The 24,107-nt window shown below is 47.1% G+C and overlaps 1 protein-coding gene across 2 annotated transcripts in view; it reads left to right on the top strand.

Moving 5' to 3' along the window:
* SPTBN2 (spectrin beta, non-erythrocytic 2) overlaps positions 1-24,107 on the top strand; it is a 95,050-nt gene that overhangs the window by 47,002 nt on the left and 23,941 nt on the right. For both annotated transcript variants that reach the window (XM_083716747.1, XM_083716748.1), the window contains 13 exons: positions 5,576-5,727; positions 10,656-10,829; positions 12,214-12,305; positions 12,892-12,972; positions 13,192-13,307; positions 14,120-14,232; positions 15,354-15,541; positions 17,988-18,105; positions 19,034-19,192; positions 20,016-20,318; positions 20,990-21,143; positions 21,496-22,366; positions 23,088-23,225. In XM_083716747.1, coding sequence (XP_083572873.1) covers positions 5,576-5,727; positions 10,656-10,829; positions 12,214-12,305; positions 12,892-12,972; positions 13,192-13,307; positions 14,120-14,232; positions 15,354-15,541; positions 17,988-18,105; positions 19,034-19,192; positions 20,016-20,318; positions 20,990-21,143; positions 21,496-22,366; positions 23,088-23,225 — 2,659 coding nt within the window. The remainder of the gene's footprint in view (positions 1-5,575; positions 5,728-10,655; positions 10,830-12,213; positions 12,306-12,891; positions 12,973-13,191; positions 13,308-14,119; positions 14,233-15,353; positions 15,542-17,987; positions 18,106-19,033; positions 19,193-20,015; positions 20,319-20,989; positions 21,144-21,495; positions 22,367-23,087; positions 23,226-24,107) is intronic.

Below are 24,107 nucleotides of genomic sequence, written 5' to 3'. Positions count from 1 at the left end.
TGCACCTGGTTGGCAAAGGCTGGTGTGGCCCTAATCTGTGCCAGGACTCAGGGTACTTCCTTCTGCAGTGGCCAGGAGGTTTTGGCCCTTGAGGATGTGAGAGAAGAGCGCTGGAGAGTGGCAGTGTGGTATAGTGGCAGTGTGGTACAGTGGTATAGTGGTACCAGTGGCAGTGTGGTATAGTGGTTAGAAGAAGAAGAAGAAGAGTTTGGATTTGATATCCCGCCTTTCACTCCCCTTCAGGAGTCTCAAAGCGGCTAACATTCTCCTTTTCCTTCCTCCCCCACAACAAACACTCTGTGAGGTGAGTGGGGCTGAGAGACGTCAGAGAAGTGTGACTGGCCCAAGGTCACCCAGGAGCTGCATGTGGAGGAGCGGAGACTCGAATCCGGTTCCCCAGATTACAAGACTACCGCTCTTAACCACTGGACCATACTGGCTCTCACTGGTTAGAGTGTAGGACTGAGATCCTCAGCCATGAAGCTCACTATCACTCAGTCTAACCTACCTCACAGAGTTGTTGTGAGTATACAGTGGGAAGAAGGAGAGCCCTGTGTGCCACCCTGAGCTCTTTGGAGCAAAGGAGAGATGTAAATGTAATAAATAAATTACCCTCTAAAATAAAGGATAGGCCAAGGAGGGGTGGAGTGACTGAGGCCTGCCAGTGTCCTTTCCTTTCGGCTTCGCTTTTCTTAAAAGGTAAAGGTAAAGGTACCCCTGCCCGTACGGGCCAGTCTTGACAGACTCTGGGGTTGTGCGCCCATCTCACTTAAGAGGCCAGGGGCCAGCGCTGTCCGGAGACACTTCCGGGTCATGTGGCCAGCGTGACATCGCTGCTCTGGCGAGCCAGAGCCGCACACGGAAACGCCATTTACCTTCCCGCTGGTAAGCGGTCCCTATTTATCTACTTGCACCTGGAGGTGCTTTCGAACTGCTAGCTTGGCAGGCGCTGGGACCGAGCAGCGGGAGCGCACCCCGCCACAGGGATTCGAACCGCCGACCTTTCGATCGGCAAGTCCTAGGCGCTGAGGCTTTAACCCACAGCGCCACCTGCGTCCCCTGCGTCGCTTTTCTTACCCTGGAGCCAAACACTTGCTGGGGTTGCTTTGCATTGCATGCAAACAAGGTGGACGGGCAAGAGGAGCTGGAAGCAGCACTGCTGGCGTCTCTCAGCCCAAGGCGTAGGGTCCAGAAAGGTGATGTGCAGGCAGAAGCAAAAGCTCTTTCTCCTTTTTATAGGGTTAAAAATGCACCTCCTTTTCTAGTTGCTACAGCCCTCTTGCACTTGAGCTTTACAGGTCTGCATCAGCTGCTACTTCAAGGTGCTCACATTAGTGTTTAAAGCCCTAAATGACTTAGGCCCCAAATACCTGAAAGAGCACCTCTCCTTACACACCCTCCCAGGTGTCAAGATCAACAGAGGGGGCCCTCTTGGTAGTTCCTTTTCCCACATAAGTTTAGGGTAGGCACCCCCAAACTCGACCCCCCAGCTGTTTTGGGACTACAACTCCCATCATCCCTAGCTAACAAGATCAGTAGTCAGGGATGATGGGAACTGTAGTCCCAAAACAGCTGGAGGGCCGAGTTTGGGGATGCCTGGATTAGGGCATGGCCCAGGACAGGGCCTTCTCTGTGGTAGCCCCTAAGTTTTGGAACTCTCCCCCTGCAGAGGTATCTCTGGCTTATCCCCTATGCAGCTTTCAACAAATGCAGAAGACATCTCTTTACCCTGCCATTTGACACCCAAGATGTGTGTTTTTCAGAGACCCTTCCTCTCCCATTCACGTGAATGCTATTTGCTTTAACTGTTTTTATTCTTAAACTTTAAATCACTGTAACCTGCCATGGGACCTTCTGACAAAACACTGGCAGTACATTTAGTTGGTATTATTATTGTGAAAAATCAGAATACTATAGAGGACCCAGGTGTCCGGGCTACCACTTAATTTCTCTTCCTAACTATCTCTCTCCTGTGTACTAGTATAATTGCTTGTGAACTTCTACAAATCTTTTGTGTGTGTATGTGTGTGTGTGCGCACACACACACACTGGGTGGAGTAGAAACAGGCAGGAGCTGCTTGTGTTTTTTGGTAGCAGGGAGGTTTAGCCCAAAATATCTGTAGGGCTTCAGCAAAGTAAATTGATATTATTGAGGGTTGGGGAGAGAAGAGGCTGAGAAAGAGTATATTACCTAAGGTTCCCTTCTTAGCTTAAGGCAAGGAGCAAGATTTGAACCAGTTCTGAACAGCAAAACAAAGTAGAACAGCAGAACGAGGCCTAGCTTGCTCAAAAGAAGTAGGGGGTGGGGGGAGTAAGAGGATTGGGGAGGGGGGTTGTCTGGTGTATAAAGACTTGCAGAATATATCCTTTAGTGGCTCCTAAAAGTTAGCACCAAAGCCCTTCCAGATAAGTTAGTTAACGATTACTGGGAATGCTAAGATTGCAGGCCAAGAGATGTTAGCAACGTGGGCTGCCAACCAATTAACTTGTTTTTCTAGTTGATCTGATAATCAATGAATTGCTTAAAAGGCAGATAAAGTAAACCTGTGTATTACAAAATCATCATCAGATTCCTTATGGAGATATTGAAGGAACTGTGCAAGAAGTTACTTGGTTTATCAAACTAAATGGCCACACTATGAATATGTTCACATTACTGCCATAGAGCACAGTGAAGAAGTTGTGTGTGAGACACACACCCCCCCCCCATTTCATAGTTCTTCCTTCCCCAGCTGTTCACATCAGCTCAGACTGGCCTCAATTCCTTTTCCGTTTGTGTACACATCAGGGAGTGAGGATGTATTTACCTTATGCAAAGGTGTTCACACCTTGGCTAGAGACAGAACAATTTACAGACTGTGTGTGAAGCTGGTTTTAGAAACATCTCCTCAAACAGTAGTATCTTATAGTACTGTACAAGATACATATGCATTTTGGATAACATCATGTGAACCCAGATTAAAAACCCAGCACTGGAAATGCTGTGAGTTCACAATCAACAGAAATGTGTACATGGCCTCTGCTAGAAGGAAAAACCACAATTAACTCCCTCCCTTTTTTCTTTGGCTTGTGATGTACCAGAACCAAAATAGCTTCAAAAAGTGTACCGTTCTCCAGACACACAGATTAAAATTCATGTAGCAATTAAACTGCCCCCTCCATTAATCAAGAAAAGCTTTTATAGCTAACCTGCTGGTTTAACCAATGGAAAAGCCTGCGGTTCTACTTTGTTTTTCATAGTGCAATATTATAAATGCCTACTCAGATGTAAGCTCTATTTCCAGCACAACTTGCATCCAGATAATGTGCATAGAATTGCAGTTCAAAACCTTTTCTTAAATTCTCATTGTGTGCATGTTTGTGTGTCATTCCTTTTCTTTAAAAAATATGTCCTCAATGCCATGTTTCTCCCCCAAAAAAGTGATTATTTTTAATTCAGAAAATGAAATTAAGCTTTTAAATCCATTTAAGAACTGGTTCTTACGAGTTGTGCGTTATTGATAGCTTGGCTCTTGTATTTTTTTATCACCTGCTTTCTACAATGTTGGGGCTTTCCTCCAGAGCAGGGATGGATAACCTCACATCCTCCAATATGTTGCTGGACTACAGCTCCCATCATCCCTGTCTGTTGACCATGCTGGATGAGGCTGATGGGAATTATAACCCAACAACGTCGAGAAGGTACCAGGTTCTCCATCCCTGCTCTGGAAAAGGCAGCTTCTCTCAGGCCACCCTCATCCCCCCACCCCCATTTTCTTTCTACAGAAAACTTTCCATAATGTAGGTTCATTCTGTGCTATCGTGCAGATACAGGGCATTTTTAAAATATACACAGCGCTGGTCACATGTGGTTGGTTCAGCAGAATAAATCCTTGCAGGACTTTTATCTCTTGTTCTGGGTCACACTAAGTCCTTGTTCAGATAGTCTGCAAACAGTATGGAAATTACCAGTACCAGCTCCAGGTTTATTGGGGGGTGGGGTGGCTTGAAGGGCTCCTTTAGTGGGCCCTCTCCTCCTTGCCGCCACCACTGCTTTCCATTTGTATGCTCCCCCTCCTGGGCCCAATCCTTAGCCACAGGTTGAATGTAAAGCAGATATTCTGTCAGTGCTGTAAGTATCCAAATACAGGGACCAAGTGAGTGGACTCAAGTGTGTGGTTCTTTCTGAAATGCCCATATCCCCAGGGATGTCAATAAGTGGGAGGGAAGGGAAGTGAGCATTTGATTGGCCCCTGCCCACTTTTATTTAAATGTGAACCACACTGCGTGGCCTGGGAGCTTGCTCTAGAGAAACTGCTATGACACCAGGAGCAGTTCAGTGCAAACAGAGCCCAAGGGAGGTCAACAGTGAGCAGGGAATCTCCTTTTTAAAAATGGAGGACACAGCTTGATGTGCATGCTACTAGGATTTGACCATCACAGGCAGCCTATACACAAACAGAAATAAATACAAGTTGATGGATTGATCTTCTTCCTTGCATAGTGCAAAATGATGTCAAAAGCTTCAATCAGGTAAACTTAACCCAAGGGTAGGGAACCTGCAGTCCTCCAAATGTTGCTGTACTATCGCTCCCATTACCCTGTGTTGGTGGGGGCTGATTGGAGTTGTAGTTCAACATCTGGAGGGCTACAGGTTCCCCATTGCTGTCATACTTTTTTTCTTTTATTCTTGCAGGCCTACCTAGACATATAGTTTCATTATCTATATTTGTTCTTAAAAGCTTTACTGATTTTATCCGTGTTTTTATTGATACTCATTTCATGTATAATTGTTTTTTAAAAACTGTTTTGCACATTTCAGCTTTGTTTTGATCAATAGTTACGTGCACCACTTACAGAGCTTGGGGATTAAGGGATTTATTGGTCTTTCTGATTACACATTATCTGAGTCTAAGCTGCATTGAACTCCATGGTTTACTTCATCTGAAGGGCCACAAGGTCCCTGATATTAGCCAACAGAGAGCACACAGGAAACTGCTACTTGCCAGAGCTGACTTTTTTTTACCAGTATTGTCTACTCTGACTGGCAATTTCTGTCCAAGGTCTCAGGCTGAGAAAGGTATTTCACCTCCAACCCAACTGTTTTAACTGGAGGTGTCAGGGATTGAAACGCTGACCTTCAGCATGTAAAGGCTACAGTCCCCTCCTGCAGACAGAATTAGGTACATCTGTGGGGAGTTTCAGCCCAACATTGTTATTTAAAATAGCAACATGCATTCCACTGATCCTCCACCATGTATCCCAGGTTGTTGGTTCTTCCATTTAAGATGTTCTCTTGGTTCCATTTTTCAATATTCTGCTGCTGAGAGTTTCCTCTTGGGCCGATGGAATGTTTTGCAGACGTTCTGTGACATCAGAAGCAGCTCAGCCAATGGCTGCTGGGGGCTTGCAGGCAAAAGGCAGATTTTGAGAGGGCCACAGAAGTTATGAGCTTCCTTACTGGGTAGGGGTTTGTATTGTAGAGAAGGAAGACTCTGGAAGCAGCCTGTTGTGAGGAGCCCTGAGGCAGCTGGTTCTCATGAAGGCTGCAGTGAAGTCTCTCCTACTCTGAGCATCTTTGTCTTTATCTTTGCAGATGAGCGAGAGGCCGTGCAGAAGAAAACCTTCACCAAATGGGTCAACTCTCACCTGGCTCGGGTCACGTGCCGGATCAGTGATTTGTACAGCGACTTGCGAGATGGGCGGATGTTGCTGCGCCTGCTGGAGGTGCTCTCAGGGGAACAATTGGTGAGTGGTCAGAGCAGTAGCATCATGGGGCTGGGGGCCAGCTTCCTAGAACTGGAGCAACACAGTGCACCAAAACCTCAAATTTGTAGTAAGAAAAATTAAGTGCCAATGTATTCATTAAAAAAAAAATTATTATTTGGCAGGGTTCTTTTTAAAGATGGTGCCTCTCAAGGGCTTATTGATATATTTTCAAAGAACAAAAATTAAGCAGTAGTACAAAGCAGTAACATGCCAAATCCAATACTTTACATTTGTCCCTCCCCTTCGTTTCCTAAACTTTCTATCCACTCATCTATTTGCTGGCTTCCTCCTAGGAAAGATGATAGGCAATAAATTCAGTATTGGTTAAAAAATAGAATTAGGGTTGGTTTTTTATTTTATTTTAAGGAAAGGCTTCTTCATGAAACATTCATGAAATTTAATGACTTAACCAGGAGAATATCAACACTTTTGCAAGCACAATAGGCTTGAAAATGTGTCATCTCCCCAGGGGATTGCCTGTCCTTCACTGACAGTGATTTTTTGTGTGAGTTGGCAGTAAGAATGCAAAGTGTTGATGCTCCTCATTCTCACAGCAGCCATTTTGCTGGTATTATGTTGTTTGGATGCCTGATTTTCATCTTCCAAAGCAACAACTCTATTCCGAACTTAAAAATGGAAAGTAATGCTTGGTGGTCAACAAAAGAGGTTTAAAGACTCCCTCAAGGGAAATCTGAAAAAAATGTAGTATAAACACTGACAATTGGGAAACACAGGCCTGCGAGCGCTTCAGTTGGAGAATAGCCTTTACCAAAGGTTCCATGGGCTTTGAAGACGCTCAAGACGAAAGGGAGAAACATGCTAAGAAGGCACGTTTGGCAAACTCTCACCATGAGCAAATCCTGTCTGGAAACTTATGTCCCCACCGTGGAAGGATGGCAGGGGATGGAAAAGGGTTTTTCTTAACAACTCTCAGCACCCTTAACAAACTAACTCCCAGAAGCCATGGCTGTTTAAAGTGGTATCACAATGCTTTAAAGGTATAGTGTGAATGGGGCCTAACTAAAATGTTTCTCTTGCAAGAAGGCTAGTGTGGTCTGTACTTTTCCTAAAATACACCTCACATGCTGCTGATGATGTCTGACATCTTATGAGCACCCAGCCTAATGACATTTTTATATAGATTATTTCTGCACCGATTCATTAACACAATATGAAAAATCATTGTCACCATTATTATTCCTACCAGTATGAGAACATCTGTTTTTGAGTCTGTTTTCCCCATTAGTTTTTAATTGTGTAAAACTTGACATGAGGTCATCATTTTGTACTTAGAGGCTCCTCCTATTCTGAGGCCTCAACTGTAATTTTGTGTTTGTGTGTACAAATCTAGCTGAGAGAAGATTTATGCTTTAATAGAAATGAATATAGCAGCCTCCAGCTGTGCTGGTATGCATCAAACAAACTGGATAAATAATTTTGCAGAATGCCTTGGTGTTTCCTCAAATACAGTTAATTATTGGAAAACTCAGTTCAGGTGTATTATACAGATTCATAGCCCCCAAAAACTTTCATTTCCTAAATGCCGACTCATGGAAATGCTTTGCTCAAGACACCCATTACTGACGAACACCTTAAACCATGTGTCTACAATGCACACACACAAAGTGGTGAACTACAATGACATCACCCAGTGGTTGTGACTGTGCATGCCCACAGGTGTGGCAAATTATTTGTGCTGCACCGTCCTCAGAGAAATGTATTATTTTGTTGAATTAATAGGGGACCCTTTGAATGGCTTGCTGTATGGGAACAAATCTCGCCAGACTGTTGGGATAAAGCCTAGTGATGACTGGTTCCCATGCCTCTGCCACGTCTCCTTAAACCTCTCCAGGCTAGGCCAACCTCAGCCCCCACCCACCCCTGAATAGAGAGCCAAGCACCTGTTCCCAGAATTCCACGCTTCGCCTCCCTCGCAGCCAAAAGGAAAACAGCTCGTTCGCAGCCTAAGTGAGGCAGTTTTTCCGGTTTCCAAGCAGCCTGGCAGCTAGACTGTCTCTGCTTGGCAGCTTGGCAGGTGCTTCTGTTATGGCTGCTGAATTCCCTGGGTAGTATTAGCAGAGAGACACTGAAGCATGCTAGAAGATGCTGGAGATCTGAGGGATTATGGGAACTGAGCAGGTTTACCAAGGTTTTAAAGGGCCACAGCTCAGTGGTAGAGCACCTGCTTTCTAAGCAAATAGGCCCTGGTTCAGTTCCCTGAATCTCCAGGTATGGCTAGAAAGGATTTGGGGAGTCTGCTGCCAGCACTAGACCCTCCAAGGAGCTCACGGAGGTGTACATGGTTCTTTTCCTCCCCATTTTATCCTCACAACAACCCTGTGAGCTGGGTTAGGCTCCGGCGCTCTAACCACTACACCACTCTGAAAGGATAGTGGTGGCACTGAGTATCCTGAAAGTGAAATGCTTAGTTTGCTGCAGCGGGCGAGAGGACGGTGACTCAACGATACCTGAGAGGCTACAGGAGAGATGAGAAGGTGTTGGGACTCCCAATTCCCATCAGCCCCAGCTGTCAGCACTTTGGCCAGTGGTCAGGGAGTTGTAGTCCAGCAAGTAACCTCCGTAGGGCCCAGTGGGTTCCCCATCCCTTGGCACCAATCGTGTTTGGAAAGATTTCAACATCAGTAGAAGACCAATGAATGCATTTTAGTCCATGAAAGGCATAATCCTGATCTAATCAGAAAGAAATCAGCAGTGCATTGCATCCACAAATGACCCTTGGGGAAGGGAGAAATAGAAGGGGCGCGAGATGAAAAGCAGAGTTCTTAAATGGCATCAGTGGGTGACTTAAGAGCCTCCCTTTCATGTCCCAACCTCCGCTCCTCTTCCCATCCTCAAGGCCTGCGCTGTCATTTTCTCCCCTCAAACTCCACCCGCCCAAGCAGCAGCCTGTTTAAGGACAGGAGGTTTGCTTTGCAAAAGGAGAGGACATTCTTCTCATAGGCAGGGCACTTTCTCTGCCCCTCCTTCAGGGGTTTTGAACCTCAGCGACTCCTCGGGCAACTCTTGTCTGGGAATGTCGTGTAGGAAGGCAGCTCCGGTGCCAGTCCAACCGGCTCCCTGGCAGGTGCAACCCTGGTGTCTTCGCGCCAGGTATATTCAGAAGCAGGCGGAAGAGCATGCTGGGAGGGGTGGTGGTGTAAGCACCTGACTGGGTTGCAAGGAACAATTAGGACTTTCCAAGAGGAGGCGGCGGTGGGTTGGTACATGCCAGCAGCATCCTGGCTAAGGGAGGTGCACCTTCTCTTGCACACACAGTCGCTAGCTAACTATTTTAAGGTATCCTTTTTGCCCCATCTTCCATTACAGGATTGCAAAATATGTGGTAAAGAGTAAAGTAGAATGAAAACAATCAAATAGATAAAAGTGGCAGATCAAATAATAAGTGAGCTACTAAAAGTTGGTTGGTTTTTTCTTGTTTTTTAATAAAGCAGTAAGCTAAAAAAAAAAAAAAAACTGGCATCTAAAACATCTCACATTTGCTGCCTAATGAATCATAGAACTGTAGAGCTGGAAGGGACCCAGCGGATCATCTAGTCCAGGGGTCAGCAACCTTTTTCAGCCATTGGCCAATCCACCGTCCCTCAGACAATGTGGTGGGCTGGACTATATACTTGGGGGGGGGGGGGAATGAACAAATTCCTATGCCCCACAAATAACCCAGAGATGCATTTTAAATAAAATGACACATTCTACTCATGTAAAAACATGCTGATTCCCGGACTGTCCGCGGGCCGGATTTAGAAGGCTACTGGGCCGGATCCAGCCCCCGGGCCTTAGCTTGCCTACCCCTGATCTAGTCCAACCCTCTCAATGTAAAAACACCAGGCAGGCCCCACAAATAACCCAGAGATGCATTTTAAATAAAAGGACACATTCTACTCATGTAAAAACATGCTGATTCCCGGACTGTCCGCGGGCCGGATTTAGAAGGCTACTGGGCCGGATCCAGCCCCCGGGCCTTAGCTTGCCTACCCCTGATCTAGTCCAACCCTCTCAATGCAGGAATATGAAGCTGTCCTATACAGGGATTGAACCTGTAACCTTGACACGAGCTATCCCAGCTGGCATGAGCTAATGAACATGAAAGAAAGACATGTCTCTGTGACTGACTGGGTGGCCCTGGCCTTATTTATTTTATCCGCTGCATTTATATTCCGCCTTCTGCTCCAGGGAGCTCAAGGCAATGTGTGTGGCTCTCCTCATTTCATCCCCACACCAAACCTGAAATGTAGTTGAGGATGAGAGGCAATGATTGTCACAAGGTCACCAAATGAGTTCCGTGGCTGAGCATGGATTTGTTCCCTACTCTCCTAAACCATAGCCCAACACTCTAACCTCCGACACCACCACTGGCTGAGCACCTGCTCTGCATGCAAAAGCTCCTTGGCTCCATCCCTGGCATCTCCAGGTAGGGCTGGGAAAGACTTTAGGAACATAGGAAGCTGCCTTATAATAGTCTGACTGGTGATCTTTCTAGCTTAGCATTGTCCACACTGACTGGCAGCAGCTCTCCTGGGTTCTCTGGCAGCCCTTCCTCACAGACCTACAATTGCCAGAGTGGTTTAACAATCAATCCCTCATTCCAGGGAACTTAGGGAATTGTAGCTCTGTGCTGGGAATAGGGGCCTCCTGGCAACTCTCTGTACCTTTAACAAACTACAGCTACCAGAATCCTGTGGGGGAAGCCACGACTCTTTTAAAGTGATGGTGTGCTGCTTTAAATGTTTGGTGTAAATGGAATTAGAAATGGTAAGTGTGCTTGGTGGCAGAGGAAAAGCACTCTGCACCAGCTCATGGGTACTACACTCATCCCCTGGCAGAGTTACTGGTTAAAATTAAGGCCTATCTCTCTCTCTCTCTTTCTCCTCTCACCCTGCTTTTGTTAGCCGAAGCCGACTAAGGGCCGGATGCGCATACACTGCCTGGAGAACGTGGACAAGGCCCTCCAGTTCTTAAAGGAGCAGCGCGTCCATCTGGAGAACATGGGCTCACACGATATTGTTGACGGCAACCACCGATTGACCCTGGGCCTCATATGGACCATCATTCTCCGCTTCCAGGTACAACCTGAGCCATGCCTTTTCCCCTTTCCCTCCCCCTTAAGGAACTTGCCTTGATTTCCCCTTGACTGGCTCCCCGAAATGCCAGCCTCAAGAAGGACCCCTCTCTCCTGCTGTCCATTTCTTGCAACTAGAGTGAAACATATACTGCATTTCCATGGAAGTGCAGAAAAAGAGCAGGTTGTTGTAGTAGAGATGCAAAATTCCACTTCTTCAGCTCCTCCACCTTCCTCTCAAAAGGGGATGGGGAGCAGGTTTCTAGCCCTCATGGCTGCAAATTCTATCTTAGAAGCATGCGTGCAGAAAAACAGCTAAATAATAATTTCAGTAGTTGGCAGGCAGCAGAAGGGGCATCAGTCTTGTTCTCCCGTTCTGTCTAGCAGCTAGCAAAAAAGCCAAATTCTGCAATAGGCCTGAAACCTATACAGGGGTTATGTTCTGGGGGTCTGTCCAAACTGGCTTGCTGAGTGGCAAGAGCCTCATAGGACCTTACAGAACACGGTAAGCAAGGCAGAGGGCTTTCCTTCCTGAAGCAGGAAAACCCAGTGTGGAAAGAATTGTTAAAGCCCTTTTGCCTTGCTTTCTGGGCTCTGGAGTCTCTTATGAGATCTTGCACAGCGGCTTTTGACCATTTTCCTTTGCTCTCCTGCTCCCTTCATATTTATTTATTTATTTATTTATTTATTTATTTATTTATGAAGCGTGCAAGGATGCAATCTTGTAAGTGAATTGCACATAAGTTTCAGGCCTACTGTGCAGAGTAAGAGACATGTACAGCGTTCCTTAATTTGTATAAGTCACACAGGTTGCAGAATTACCTTTTGGTGCAGAATTTGGATTGGTTTGTGGCAGGTTTTATTTTTTATTTAAAAAAAAATCACAGTTTGAATATATGTAACATGTATAAATGCAGCTCTGGTCATCCTCAGCTCTGATTAATCATAGGAAAAGCCCTGGTGGATCAGGCCAAAGGCCCTTTTAGTCCAACGTCCTGTTCTCATAGTAGCCAACCATAAGCCCTAATGGGAAGCCCACATACAAGCACACTCTTCCCATTGGTGACTCCCAGCAAATGATATTTACAGTGGTAGCTCTGGTTACAAACTTAATTCATTCCGGAGGTCCGTTCTTAACCTGAAACTGTTCTTAACCTGAGGTACCACTTTAGCTAATGGGGCCTCCCGCTGCGCCGCCGGTGTGCAATTTCTCTTCTCATCCTGAGGTAAAGTTCTTAACCTGAGGTACTACTTCCGGGTTAGCGGAGTCTGTAACCCGAAGTGTTTGTAACCTGAGGTGTTTGTAACCCGAGATAACACTGTATACGCATTCTGTCTCCAATAGTGAAAAGAGAACTGAGATATTGTTATTCTGTCTTCTTTTGCAGATCCAAGATATCAGTGTGGAGACAGAAGATAACAAGGAGAAGAAATCCGCCAAGGATGCCTTGCTGCTTTGGTGTCAGATGAAAACAGCTGGGTAAGGGAATAAGTGGGGGACTGTGAGCCAGGGGTTTCCCCTTCCCTGTTTGGGCTTGAGGTTAGGAGCTGGCTGCCTCTGAGGCTAAATCCAGCTCAGCTAGATGTGACACAACCAAGGTTTAATATTACTACACTTGGATGTTTCAAGAAGCCAGAAGCGGAAATATGCATTTCAGTTGTCAGTGTGGTGTAGTGGTTAAGAGCGGTGGACTCGTAATCTGGTGAACCAGGTTCGCATCCCCGCTCCTCCACCTGCAGCTGCTGGGTGACCTTGGGCCAGTGACACTTCTCTGAAGTCTCTCAGCCCCACTCACCTCACAGAGTGTTTGTTGTGGGGGAGGAAGGGAAAGGAGAATGTTAGCCGCTTTGAGACTTATTTGGGTAGTGATAAAGCGGGATATCAAATCCAAACTCCTCCTCTTCTTCTTCTTCTTCTTCTTCTTCTTCTTCTTCTTCTTCTTCTTCTTCTTCTTCTTCTTCTTCTTCTTGTGACCTGTCTTGAATGTCCAAGGGAGGGCTGGGTTCAAGAATGCAAAAAAAGCAAAATAAATAAGCCTATTCCCTGCCCCCCACTGTGTTTACAGGTACCCGAATGTGAATGTCCACAACTTCACCACCAGCTGGAGGGATGGCCTGGCTTTCAACGCAATTGTCCACAAACACAGGTCAGTGAAGGTTGGTTGGGGCCTGTCATGGCTTTGTAGCAGCTCGCTCCACCTTGTATGCTTTGGGGGAGGGTAAGGCTATCAGTGGCCACTGTGAGAACAGGGTCCTGCACTAGATGGGCCACTGGCCTTGTCATGAAGTAGTGATTCTGCGAGCAAATATCGCTGATCTAGCAGGCTGCTCTTATGTTCATATGCTTACTTTGGTGTCTTCATCAGGCCAGACCTGATAGACATTGACACCCTGAAGAAATGCAACGCACACTACAACCTCCAGAATGCCTTCAACATTGCCGAAAAGGAACTGGGCCTCACCAAGCTTTTAGACCCTGAAGGTGAGCTCAGCAGGGAGGGCACCTGGATCTCTGTTCCTGTTTTTCTCTGTTGGCTTGGCCACATGTTTGTTTGTTTGTTTTAAAAAATCACACAAAAAAATCAAACCTCCTAAGTGGTTTGCAGTAATAATAATAAAAAAAGAATTTACCTTAAAGTTATCAGTAAAAGTGAAAATTAAAAGCAGATTTTAAAACAGTCAAAATGGAATTTAAACCAGCAGTTTAAATAGCTTAAAACACATGTCAGCTTGTACATGTCAATGGGCAGGGAGTTCCAGAGTGTAGGAACTGCCACAGTCTAAAATTGGTTCCTTACTAGTGCAAAATGAACTTGTAAAAGTGCTAGCTTTGCAGAGGAAAGTGGATGAGTGGGTGCGTACGAGGTAAACTGGTCTGAAGGGCTTTATACACTAACAGTTGCACCTTGAACTTGGACCAGTAAAACATCAGCAGTGAGTACAGATTTCTGAGCTGGGGTGTTATATGCTGACTGGATATCATGCCTGTCAACACTGTAGCATTCTGCGCTAACTGCAGTTTTCGGCCAAAGCGCAGAGGAGGCTGAAAACATTGCAGTAATCCAGTATCAAAGTTATCAGTGGCTGCACTACTGCGATCAAGCTTTCCTGGTCCAGGAATTAGTCGCAGCTGCCATGCCAGCCAACCATTGTAAAAGGCACCTCTAGCCTCTGAGGCTCCCTGGGCCTCCAGTGCCACTGAACAAACTAAAATGATGGTGTTGACCATCTGGAAAAAGAGCCGTTCTTTGTCCTGTTTCTCTTGCTCCTCTTTATTCTTCCACTTCTCCCTAGATGTGAACGTGGACCAGCCTGATGAGAAGTCCATCATCACCTATGTGGCCACTTACTACCACTACTTCTCCAAGATGAAAGCCTTAGCTGTGGAAGGGAAACGGATTGGGAAGGTACCATGAAGAGGGCTGTGGTGGGAGCTGGGGAGCACTGGGAGCCGAAATGCACTTGGATTCCAATGCCACCGGGGTTGCAGGAAGAAGGGCAGGCATTTGAGGAGATGGGTGATATATTTTGCTGGGACAACCTGTGTGCAGGAGGTAGCTCAGTTGGTTAGGGCGTGGTGCTGATAACCCCAAGGTTGCAGGTTCGATACCTATACGGTACAGCTTCATATTCCTGCATTGCAGGGGATTGAATTTGATGGTCCTCAGGTTCCCTTCCAACTCTAATATTCTATTATTCTTCCAATTCTAAAATTCTATTATTCTTAAGTGCAGAAAAAGCTTTCAGTCTTCACCAAACTTGTTCTCAGGGTGGGGTGAGTGGGTGGCAAACAATGCAGAACATTAAAAGGATATTTTGGGTGCTTTTAAAAGTACAACTCCAGATCTTACACCAGGAATGTCTATTCTCTGTCCCTCTAGATGTTGTTGGACCTGCAGCCAATGGTCAGGGATGGTGGACGTGTAGTCTAGCAACATCTAGAGGGACACACAGTCCCACATCTCTGGTCCCCTTCCCTACCCTGCCATGTGGTTTGCTCTGTCTCTAGACTCAGCTCTGCCATCTATCCAGGGCAGGACTGGACCACAGCTGAGATATAAGGAGCCGAGTTATAAGCAAGATTAGATTGTTTTATCCATTTTGGGACTGTTTGGATCAACTGGTCTGCAAGAGAGCCTGGTTTAGATCAGATTGGATTATTTAATCCCACTTATCTGGCCCGAAGACTCCCAAAGTGGATTATAAAATTTTAAAAGAATGAAACAAATCAGAAAGCCAAACAGCACCAGGTCTGGGCATGCTCAAACATTCACCCTTGCCCATATTCTCCCTCAAGAAAGGCTGGGTAAGAGAAGGCAGCATTAGTCACTGTTTCCTAAAGGTGCTTGTAGCACCCAGAGGTGACGTAACCAAAAACTGCCAGCACGTCAGATTGGGCCAGGATGCACATTAGGCAGCCGTTGCAGGTGAGGCAAGTCTAGACCAACATGCTTCGAGGAAGGGGTGCGGGTCTTTTGGCCACCAGCCCCTTCCCAGGGTGTCTGAGTGATGCAGGTTCCCGCAACAGGTCCTGGACCATGCCATCGAGGCCGACAAGCTGATAGAGAAGTACGAGACGCTGGCCTCTGACCTTCTGCAATGGATTGAGCAGACCATCTTGACACTGAATGACCGGAAGCTGGCCAACTGTCTGAGCGGAGTGCAGAACCAGCTGCAGGCCTTCAACACCTACCGCACTGTGGAGAAACCCCCCAAGTAAGTTCTGGCCGTTGTGGACCTGGCAGTGAGCGAGGAGGAAGATATACAGTGGGGTCATGGTAAATCACAGGTAGGGAGCCTCAGACACAGGGGGACAGACATGGTCCTCCAGGCTCTCAGAACTCTTCCCAGGTCACACCCCAGTAGGGGGAATATATATAAAAATAAAAATAAACTGTCCAGTAGCACCTTAGAGACCAACTAAGTTTGTTCTTGGTATAAGCTTATTAGCTTGGTATAAGTGTGCATGCACTCGACAGCTTATACCAAAAACAAACTTAGTTGGTCTCTAAGGTGCTACTGGACAATATTTTAATATATTTTGACTGTCAAACCAACATGGCTACCTACCTGAATCTAGAACCCCGGTAGGGGGAGTTGTTGGATGCTGAAGAGAAAACGGGATTTAGTGAGCAAGGAGAGCCTGTGACAAGGTGTAGTTCAGACTCAGAGGCTGAAGTAGAGGAGGGGCGTGAAACAAGGGGCTGCAGAAGAATCCCAGGAGTCTGTCTCTCTGACTGCAACAATCTTCCCGCCCTCCCCCCCATCTCCAAGGACATGCAGGATGATGTATACAGCAGAACAGAGACTACAGGTTCCCAGATGCAGTTTGAGACTGCTTGGGAAACATCCAGCAGAGGAGGATGCTTAGAGGGGGTTGAAGGCGGGGGGCGTCAGTCCTGGCAACTGCCGTACAGGTACAGGGGCAAGATTTGCTGGGTAGTGTTGCTGAGTTGAATGCTGTTTCTTTGGATAAAGAGTTAACTTCTCTGACAAATTGCTTCTTGCTTGCTGACCTGCATCCTTCTCAAGTGCATTTTACCTGGATGCAATATGTCCTTGAGTTGGGGTAATATTACTTGCTTGTCTTAATGGAGGAAGGAGGTGTGTGCGTGTGAACCTGTGACTTGTCTGTGGCTTTGCAAACTTTACAAAGGCAGAAGTCGCACCTGCTGCTCCACCCATGGCCCCACCTTCCACTGGCATGTGGGCCCTGGAAGCCTGCCAAGGAGGGAAGCTGGCCCTTGGGGCTGCAAAAGGCTCCTGTGGCTAATGATTGAAGTGCAAGAGCTCATCATGGCAGCCACCCTAGCCACGCCCACAAGAAGAGCCCAAAGTGCAGGCAGACACAGACACACACACACACACACACACACACGCACGCTTCCATCCCGCAAGAGCTGCAATTTACAGCACAGTGCCCAATTTGTTAGGATTAGCTGGCAGTCATAGAACAGAAGAAGTAAAAATCATTGAACATTAACAAAAGATTTTTAGCCAGGTGAAATACTACCTTTAGCTTCTAATTAGGAAAGCAAACAATATTTCAAAAAAGCGTTACCGCCTTTTCAACTGCTAGCCTGAAATAGCAACGCCATCAAAGGAGGGGGGAATACAATATCCTGTCTCTGCTTGATTATATTTCCTCATTCTCTATCTTTATCTATGCCAGGGGTGGGGGACCAGTGGGTCACATCAGAAGCCAGCCAATCCTTTGCATTTCACAGGAGATAATTGATCTCACCCTAAAGCTGCGGGCCTTACATTTGGTGCCAAATTTAAATTAAATGCAAAGGAACAGGGCACACTCTTAAACCATGAACTCCCAGTTGCTCCTGGGCAACCCCAGCTTTACCTGTCTCTCATCAAGTGCCCTATGGCATCAGGTGAGTGACAGGTGGTGTGTGGCTGGCCAAGAATGGTCTCATGGGCCAGATGGGGTGATCTGGTGGGCCTAAATTAGACCATGGGTTGGAGGTTCCCTGTTGTTGCTCTGTACTATCACAAACAAACTTGAAAGACCCAGGCAGTTGCCTGAAGAAGGAAGTTCCATCAATTACTGTGGTGCTCCAGCAGATGGTGGCATCACTTCAGCTCTAAATAAAGTCCCAGAGCTGCTTGCCATGCATAACCCCTCCACCACAGTGCTGGAAAACATGCACTATTGTTGTGGGTGCTGGAAGAATGTGTGTCCGTCTTCTGTAGGGATGTCGGGAGGCAGTGATTTCCATCACGTGTTCACCGCAATCAGTGCTGTTGCTGTTCTGTTGCAGTTCGGCTTCTGTTAAAACCTACACTGTTCATCTCACTATTTGCCAAGGCCGAAGTTAACATAATTGATTGCATGATTAATTTCGGGGGAAGGGAAACGTCAAAAACAATGCAGAAAATAGTGTAATGTAACATTTGCAGACTAAGAAAACAATCATAGTAAATGCCATTTGTGTGTGATTTCCATATAAATTGTTGAAATTTCTGCTCCAATTTCCAGTGGAATTCTCTGACTTACAAAGTCTCCTGAAATTTCCTGCATGCTCTTAACAGTGAAAAAGGGGCCTCATGCAAAGTAGTTTTGAAATGTGCATTCTTGCTCCTAAACCTGGCTTGCTGTTCTCCTTTCTCCCTCCGCCCACCTCCTCTGCATGCATTATCCTACTCCCAGGTTCACAGAGAAAGGGAATCTTGAAGTTCTGCTTTTCACCATCCAGAGCAAGATGAGAGCCAATAACCAAAAGGTTTACACGCCACGAGAGGGGAGGCTCATCTCTGACATCAACAAGGTGAGTGCCATGGACTGGCTGGACGAAGAGGTGGGAGGCTCCAGCCAGGGAACCCCCAAGAGAAACCCTAGAGGAGGAAGGCTCAGAGCCAAGGGATTGGTGGTGAAACACTGGGGGTCAGAGAGCCACTGATACTACTGAACTTGATGGCCCAACTGGGCTGTTAGGGTGCAATGCAACTTTCTGGGTCCCTGTGCTGACTGGTCGGGGGTTGGGCCTGGGACATTCTGCATGCATAGCATGTGCTCTAAGTTGTGCTCCCACCACTGGAACTTAGCACACTGCCTTAGACTGAGTCCGGCAACTTGTTCATATTGCCAGGATTAGTGACACTGGGCTCCACCGCTGAGCTTCCTCTGCAGAACTGTGGGGTGGGAGGGTGGTGTTACTTAGGACCTGTCCTTTTGCCCAAGGAAGCACACTTGAGAGTATATTTTGTTGGTGTTCCTGGGTAGTGGAGGCCTAGTGCTTACCAATCTGCAGGTATTAAATATGTGTGCTGTATTTGGTTCATCTGTGTCTGAATCTACTAGAACCACCTTGATTTTAAAGAAATGCAGGCTGGAAACACATTATACGATGAAGCAAACAAATAGTTATGTCCAGGTTCAGCTGGTATTTGTCGATTCCAAATAGAAGCCGTCAGCTAACAATGATTAATGATTAATAGGCAAGTCCATTCATTTGGGCAATTTCCTGGAATCTGGATTTAATTTTAATCAAGAATCAGCTCATGAACTCATTTCCAGTTGAGCACTGCAATAATAATTAGAATAATAATGGGGGCATTACCTCTGAGCATGTGCAGAATGCCTTGAAAATTCTGCAGCCAAAGCTTCAAAGCAAACTGAATCACTTCTCCTTTTAAAGAAATTAAAACACTTGTTTTGGAAATGTTTGTCTCCATGATTTCCTTCCTCCTCCACAGGGCTGGGAGCGGCTGGAGAAAGCGGAGCATGAGAGAGAGCTGGCGCTGCGCAATGAGCTGATTCGACAGGAGAAGCTGGAGCAGCTGGCAGCACGCTTCGACCGCAAGGCAGCCATGCGTGAGACCTGGCTGAGTGAGAACCAGCGCCTCGTCTCCCAGGTCAGTAAAAGGAGGAGGAGGAGCATTTAGGTTGTGTCTAGGGGCAGATCCACACCATACATTTAAAGCACATCCAATGCACATTTAAAGCATATGAAGTCCCCCAAAGAATCTTGGGAACTGCATTCAGCTTCATTGGGACCTTTGAAGGTGACTTGGAAACTACAGTTAATCCAGAATATGGCTGCCAGACTGGTGACCAGGAGTGGCTTCCTAGACCCAGCTAAAAGATCTTACATTGGCTCCCAGTAGATTCCGAGCACAATTCAAAGTGTTGGTGTTGACCTTTAAAGCCCTTTGGTTCTGCATACCTGAAGGAGTGTCTCCACCCCCATTGTTTAGCCCGGCCTCTAAGGGCCTTCTGGCAGTTCCTTCACTGTGAGAAGTGAAGCTACAGGGAACCAGGCAGAGGGCCTTCTTGGTAGTTGCACCTGCCATGTGGAATGCCCTCCCATCAGATGTTAAGGAGATAAACAACTATCTTCTGACTTTTGGAAGACATCTGAAGGCAGTCCTGTATAGGGAAGTTTAAAATGTCTGATGTTTTAGTGTGATATTATTATTATATTATATTATATTATATTATATTATATTATATTATATTAATTTACTAATAACAATAATAGTTAGAGGAAATACTTACTCTATTCACTTTCTCCATGCCATGCATTGAGGAGAATCGCTCCATTCCCTTGATCATTTTGGTGGCACTTTTCTGAACCTGAAGTGTCTGTCTCTCTGTCTGATCTGGGAGTGCGGAGTGGGGGGGACGGACAACATCCTGAAGAATGAGATTTTTTCTCTCCTGCTCTGCAATCTGCAGGATAACTTTGGCTTGGACATTTCGGCGGTAGAGGCCGCAGTGCGGAAACATGAAGCCATCGAGACGGACATCGTGGCATACAGTGAGCGTGTGGCAGCCGTGAATGCGGTGGCAGCCGAGCTGGAGGCAGAGGGCTACCATGACATCAAGCGGGTGCTGGCGCGCAAGAACAACGTGGCGAGGCTCTGGGACTACTTGCGCGAGCTGGTGGCTGCCCGCCGGGAGCGCCTGATGCTCCATTTCGAGCTGCAGAAGATGTTCCAGGACTTGGCCTACCTCATGGATTGGCTGGAAGAGATGAAGGTAGCTGGCGAGGCTGTGGTGTGCAAGAGGGGTGATGCTTGAGAGTGCATTTCCTGTATTGGAGGGGTGTATGTGTTGGACTAAGCCACCTTTGAGGTCGTGTCCAGTGCTATGGATTGCATCTGAATAGGGGAAGAGGCCATAGCTCCATGAGAGATCACCTGCCCTGCACACAGAGGATCCCAGCTTCAACCCCCAGCATCTCCAGGTAGGGCTAGGAGAGAACCCTGCCTGAAACCTTGGAGAGTTGCTGCCAGTCAGTGTATACAACACATAGCTAGATGGACCAATGGGTCTGAGTTGGTGTGAAGCAGTTTCCAGGGTTCCTATTGCTACCAGATGCAGAAACCTCTGAAGCCAACAGGAGTGTTGCCTTTGGGCCCTGTCCAGGGCAGCAAAATAAATTGTCCTGGAGTCAATGACTGCTAAGGTCCTTTCCAATTCTGATATTATGAGTTCACAGGTTATTATTTATTTCTACTGGCCGAGAAAGAGAAGTGAGGGAGCTTCATATTTAGAGACTCACCTGCCCTGGAAGACCCTAGTGGGGAGAGGGAAGGGCAGCTTTGCCTAGGAACCCCCTTCGTCTTTTTTATTGGGTCCCCAAGCAGGGTGGTTGAGATGAGGCCAGGCGTCAGGTCTCCCTCATCCTGTGCTGCCTTTCCTCACAGGGCCGCCTTCAGTCTCAGGACTTCGGGAAACACCTGCATGGCGTGGAGGACCTGCTGCAGATCCACGCTCTGGTGGAGGCCGACATCTCCGTCCAGGCCGAACGGGTGAAAGCCATCAGTGCCGCTGCCCAGCGCTTTGCCACCCCTGGGGAAGGTAAGAGCCTCGGGAGCTTGAAGAGGAAGTATGGATGAAGGGGGGGAGGGGGAACAGAGTGGGAGTGCCCTTGGCTCCCCATTTCAAAACCTTATCTCGCAACTTTCCCCTCTTTCCTGTCCTTCTTGCTGTTCCCCGAGACTTCCACAGCAGTTGTAGGACTCTCTGTGCAACATGGGATTTGCTAAGATGATCAGTGTGACTCCACTGCAAATTATCATTCCTTTATTGTGGGTAAAATGGTAGGTGTAGGGAGCAGGTTGAGGCCCAAGTAGGGAGCGTCAATTTCTGCTGCAGATTTTGCGAAAGTTGACAGGAATGCGGCTCCTCACTTCGGTTTTCCTGCCTGCAGCTTACAAGCCCTGTGACCCCCACCTTGTCCAAGAGCGCGTGGCAACACTGGACCGGTGCTATCGGGAGCTAGTGGCATTGGCAGCGCAACGGCGTGCCAAACTGGAAGAGTCGCGCCGCCTTTGGAAGTTCTTCTGGGACATGGGCGAGGAGGAGGCCTGGATCCGGGAGCAGAGCCAGATCCTGTCGTCGGGCGACTTCGGCAAGGACCTGACGAGTGTGTTGCGCCTGACCAGCAAGCATAACGCCTTCCGCGACGAGATGAGCGGCCGTGCTGGCCCGCTGCAGCAGAGCATAGCCGAAGGGCGCCAGCTGGTTGCCGAGGGCCACTTTGGGGCTGCCGAGGTGGCCGAACGGATCCGGGAAATCGAGGAGCAGTGGGATCAGCTGGAGGCGCTGTCCCGAGAGCGGGAGCAGCGCCTTCTCCAGGCCTCCAATCTCTACCAGTTCCAGGCGGACGCCAATGACATGGAGGCCTGGTTGCTGGATGCGCTGCGCTTGGTGTCCAGCTCTGAGGTGGGCCATGATGAGTACTCCACCCAGAGCTTGGTGAAGAAGCACAAGGATGTGGAGGAGGAGATCCACAACCACCGCCCTGCCCTCGACGCCCTCCACGAGCAGGCCCGGAGCCTGCCCCCTGCCTTTGCCCATGCCCCTGAGGTGGACGGGCGGCTCCCTGCACTGGAGCAGCGCTACGAGGAACTGGTTGCGCTCGCCGAGCATCGCAAGCAAGCCCTGCAGGATGCTCTCAACCTTTACAAGATGTTCAGCGAGGCAGATGCGTGTGGGCTCTGGATTGGGGAGAGGGAGTACTGGATCGAAACGATGGATGTCCCTGAGAAGTTGGAAGACCTTGAAGTGGTTCAGCAAAGGTGAGTAGGTTCAACCAGCAGCCACCTTGTTACCCCTTCTAGCCCGGGAGTGGAGGGTCGGTTTGTGGGTTCTTCAAAGTAAATACTTCATATTTTTTGCAGTTAATTTCTGGCAGGCCTAGGGAACATCCAGTCCATGGATTTAAGTAGACCCAGCACGAGTCCTCGTTTGGCCCATGAGGCCCATTCCCCAAATCACAGCCACCTGTCTGACACCTGACATCATACATGACATCACAGTACTATATGACATCACAGCATTACGTATTGTGTCATATGTGACTCCATTCGTTTTAAGCACTGTTACACCATTTTAGCAGACATTGAGAATCCTGAGGACCGTAGTTTGTTCAGGGTGCTGACCTCACAGAGTTCCCAGCATCCTTAACTGACTACAATTCCCAGGATTCCCCCATGACTGTTAAAATTATAAAAGTAGTGCTTTAAACATATTGTGTGGTCGTGAGAGAGAGGAGACCTATGTTCGGAGCCCTACTTGTCCCTGAATCTTATTGGGTGACCTTGCGCCAGGTTGCTCTTGTCTCTTGGACTAACCCACCTCGAAGGGTTGTTGTCAGGATAAAATGGGTGTGGTCGCCATGTACTCTGCTTTGACCTTCCTTGGGCGGAGCTGGGGGGGAGATGATGAAATGTAAATGCAGTCAATTAATAAATTAATTCAATCTCTCTCCCACTTCTCATTTGATCCTTGTTGTCTCAGGTTTGAGACTCTGGAGCCAGAGATGAATAACCTGGCCTCCCGCATTGCAGCAGTGAATGAGATTGCGAGCCGACTTCTGGGAACTGACCACAGGAACAAGGACAGCATCCAGGCCACTCAGGAACAGCTCAATTCCAGGTGGGGATCTAGAAGAGTGTGTGTGTGTGTGTGAACAGGGAGATGGTGCAATGGTTTGAGTGATTGACAAGACATCTGAAAGATCACCTCCTTCCCTACAGACCTTCTCATGTGTTAAGATTGGCAGAGGGGGCCCTTAGAAGTGTGGCTTGTGTGTGTGACGGCCCCCAAACTAGAATTCTTTTCCTGCAGAGCTGTATCTGGCACCTTCATTTTATACCGTAGTTCTTGTCATATGCTCCTTACCTGAGATATTGTAGGGACGCGGGTGAGATCCCGTTGCTCTGTCCCAGCTTCTGCTAACCTAGCAGTTGGAAAGTACGCCAGTGCAAGTGGTTAAATAGGTACCACTGTGGCAGGAAGGTAAATAACGTTTCCTTGCGCTCTGGCTTCCGTCACTGTGTTCTGTTGCGCCAGAAGCGGTTTATTCATGCTGGCCACATGACCCGGAAAACTGTCTGTGGACAAGATATGTTTTTAGGACAACCTTATTCTTTCATTTGTAAAAAGTTTTGACTGATTCTAATATTATATATTAATAATATTGTGACCTGCCTATTGAAAGGTGGGTAAGAGATCTAAGCAACAACAACAACATTGTTTTGTAGAAAGTAGCTGACATTAGATTATTTCATTTTATTTTTTTAAACAATAAGTAATCGTCAATATATCAATAATTTTAAATATTAGACACATAAAATTCCTATTGGGAATATAAATTAACAATTTATCATGCATGAGAAAATAGAGAATAATAATAATAATAATAATAATAATAATAATAATAATAATAAATAATTTGCTGCCGTATTATTTTTCTGCCTTATGTGGAATAGCCCTTGAGCTTCCCACACATCAAGGTGGAGAGAATCAAAGTTATTT

The sequence above is a fragment of the Podarcis gaigeae genome (genome assembly GCF_964106915.1).
Source record: "Podarcis gaigeae genome assembly, chromosome: 16".
Lineage (NCBI taxonomy): Eukaryota > Metazoa > Chordata > Lepidosauria > Squamata > Lacertidae > Podarcis > Podarcis gaigeae.
The sequence above is the reverse complement of the archived record's forward strand: the minus strand, read 5'-3'. Positions and strand labels throughout refer to the sequence as shown.